General features: G+C 40.5%; 1 protein-coding gene across 1 annotated transcript; it reads right to left on the bottom strand.

The window, feature by feature from the left end:
- Window positions 1-404: 404 nt before the first annotated feature.
- On the bottom strand, window positions 405-2,514 carry LOC122805543 (gastrula zinc finger protein XlCGF57.1-like). Its single transcript, XM_044075758.1, has one exon. The coding sequence runs from the start codon at window positions 2,415-2,417 to the stop codon at window positions 624-626; it is 1,794 nt and encodes a 597-aa protein (XP_043931693.1). The 5' UTR covers window positions 2,418-2,514; the 3' UTR covers window positions 405-623.
- Window positions 2,515-3,175: the final 661 nt, after the last annotated feature.

Genomic DNA, 3,175 nt, shown 5'->3' with positions numbered 1-3,175 from the left:
TAGAGGTACAGCTATTCCAGTCTATATTGAAGTCGCCCAGCACTATGTTTTCTTGAGGGTAGTAAGTAGAGAGCCAGTTAAGAATATTTTCAAGGGAATTGATGTTATTACCAGGGAGAAGGTAAGAGCATATAATATAGATAGATTTGGAAATATTGATCTGAAGTTTTGTGATAAGAATTTCAGCGTTCCCAAGTGAAGGTAATTGTGCATCAAATGGAGTTAGTTGTAGGCCAGATTTATATAATATTGCCACCCCACTACCCTTTTTGGTTTTGTGGTCTGCCCTCAAAATATTATAACCAGGTTCATAGGTTAGTACTAGGCTAACCACCCTTTTGGGCCATTTCAAGCCTAGCCAATTACACCATGTGAGAATCAAACCCTGTACCTTGTGTCTGTAAGGTAAACACCTTAACTATTATGCCATCCTCCCACCCTATGGTGGGTAGAGTCTACAGTGACCTTCTTTGATGTTTGTCAAGAGTGTACATCTCAGCACCCACAATGCATCCAGAACTACCTCTTTCTGTTCTGTAGTGCATATGAGGTCACCTGTATTAGTGACATCATAATTAAATATGTTTGAAGATTCTTTACTAGTATAGTTGCTCCTATGACCACTAGAACTCTCTGGGTGTTCTTATTTCACATTCTTCTAGTTTCAGCTTGCACGTCTTGACATGCTGTATCATGTTACCCTTCTGTGCAAAACCTTTATCACATACAGGACACTTATATGGCTTGTGCTCGCTGTGAATATACTGATGATTTACCATGTTTGCCTTCTGTGTAAAGCCCTTGCCACATGTGGCACACTGAAAAGGTTTCTGCCCCGTGTGCATAGTCTGATGTGCTGCTAAACTTCTTTTTCTTATAAAGCCCTTGCCACATGTGGCACACTGAAAAGGTTTCTGCCCCGTGTGCATAGTCTGATGTGCTGCTAAACTTCTTTTTCTTATAAAGCCCTTGCTACAAGTGGCACATTTATAAGGCTTCTGGCATGGCCTTGATATTTCTTTCTTTCTTATGTGGATATTCTGATGTTTTACCATACTGCTTTTGTGCCTAAAACTCTTGTCACATGTGGTACATTTATAGGGTTTCTGCCCAGAATGGATGGTCTGATGAACTACTAAAGTGCTTTTACACCCAAAACTCTTATCGCACATGGTGCATTTAAATGGTTTTTGCCCAGTGTGGACCCGTTCATGATTTGCCATGTGAACTTTCTGTGCAAAGGATTTATCACACATTGTGCATTTAAAGGGTTTCTTCCCAGAGTGGGTCCGATGGTGTGCTACCATTTGACGCTTCTCTGTAAAACTCTTATCACATGTTGTGCATTTATATGGTTTCTGCCCGCTGTGGATATGCTGATGAGTTATCAGAGTGCTTTTTTGTCTAAAACTCTTATCACATACAGTGCATTTATATGGTGTCTCTCCAGTGTGAATATACTGATGCGTTACCATTTGACGCTTCTCTGAAAAACTCTTATCACACATGGTGCATTTATAGGGCTTCTGCCCACTGTGGACATATTGATGCTGCCTTAAGCTACCCTTCTGTGTAAAGTCCTTGCCACAAGTGGCACATTTATAGGGCTTCTGCCCACTGTGGACATACTGGTGCTGCTTCATGCTACCCTTCTGTGTAAAACCCTTTCCACATGTGGGACATGTATATGGTTTTTGTTTAGTGTTGGTATACTGATGTGTTACCAAGTTTCTGTTCAGTGTGAAACTCTTGTCACATGTGGCCTGTGTGTAAGGTTTACATGTTTTCTCATTGACACTGGCGACACATTTAAGTAGTTTCTCTCTGACAAATTGTTCATATATTTTCAATGTATCACTTTGACTTTTCTCGGTTTGATTTAAGAGGTCATCATGAATAGTGACTATTTTTTTGCAGTTAAGCAATATATCTGGCTTTTCCTTTCCATGAGTTTCCAGATGCATAACCAGATCAGTTTTCCTCATAACACTATCACTGGATTCCACAAAACTTTGGTGTTGGTTTCCGATCTGTACCAGGTCACATCTTGTGCCAGATGGCTTATCCAAAAAAGCTTTGTGACTTTTGGAATGTTGCCATTCTCGGTGTAGTAACCGCCGACTCTGAATATCACTGAAATCTGCATTCATGTTGCTGTCAATACTATTATGAGGAAGGTCATTTTGTTGCACTATTATTCCTCCTCCAGTGTCGACAGGTGGAAATGTGGCTTCTTTTTTAATATACAACCAAAGGTGCTCCAATGGGATGTTATATTCTACAGAAATCATGTTCTCGTAGTTCTGTACCATCACCTCCCTGTATAGTTCTTTCTCCTGGTCACTCAGTAGGCCCCATTCCTCTCCTGAAAATCCAACAGCAACATCTTCAAATCCTTCTGGTACCTCCAGCTTCATGACCTTCTGTGCTTCCGAGCTCTGTCCATAAACATTAAGAATCACAGAAAATAAAAACACTCATAAAAAATCCAGCTACATTTGAAACTTTGTGCAAAGCCGGTAAAACAGGGGTTATTTCATTGTCCTAGGTAGCAGGTTTAAGCCAGGTTTCTGTTAGACATAGGATATCAAAAGAGTGTACGTCTAAGAGAGTGTGAAGTTAGGCAAGTTTATTGTTTAAGCTCTGTATGTTAAAGTGAGCTATAGAAAGAGAATTGGGAGTCCTAAAGGGGTTATTAGAGGTGGAGGGATTGGATGCATGGGGGCAGGTGGTGGTGTTATTGTTTGGCCCATGGTTGGGATAGATGTCTACATGCAGAAGGGGATGTTGTTTGAGTCTATGTGAGAGCTTTAGGAATGTATGGAGTAGATTTGGTGATTTTCTATGATGGGGGTAAGTAATATGGGCTAGTCTATGATATTTTGGGAGTAAGTAATTGGATGTAGCGTTTATGCCTACATGATTTTGGGAGTCTACCTGGGTAAGTGAGCAAGTTTGCTTGTAGGGATAGTGAAATTCAGAGTAGATGAGGTTTTCATAAGTGGTTAGTATATATGGCACAGATAAAAAAGGTAGGAGAACATAAATGAGCAATAGTTTCACCTGTTTAGACATAGGTGTACTTGGCATTGTGAGGGGGAATTATAAGTTAGTTGGAGGTGGTAGAGATTGAGAATGAGGAGGGGAGTTATAAGTTAGTTGGCGGTGGAAGGGA

This window comes from Protopterus annectens, chromosome 6.part1 (assembly GCF_019279795.1).
Source record: "Protopterus annectens isolate FY-2018-M chromosome 6.part1, PAN1.0, whole genome shotgun sequence".
In the NCBI taxonomy this organism is placed as follows: domain Eukaryota; kingdom Metazoa; phylum Chordata; order Ceratodontiformes; family Protopteridae; genus Protopterus; species Protopterus annectens.
This window is presented reverse-complemented; position numbering and strand designations above follow the sequence as displayed.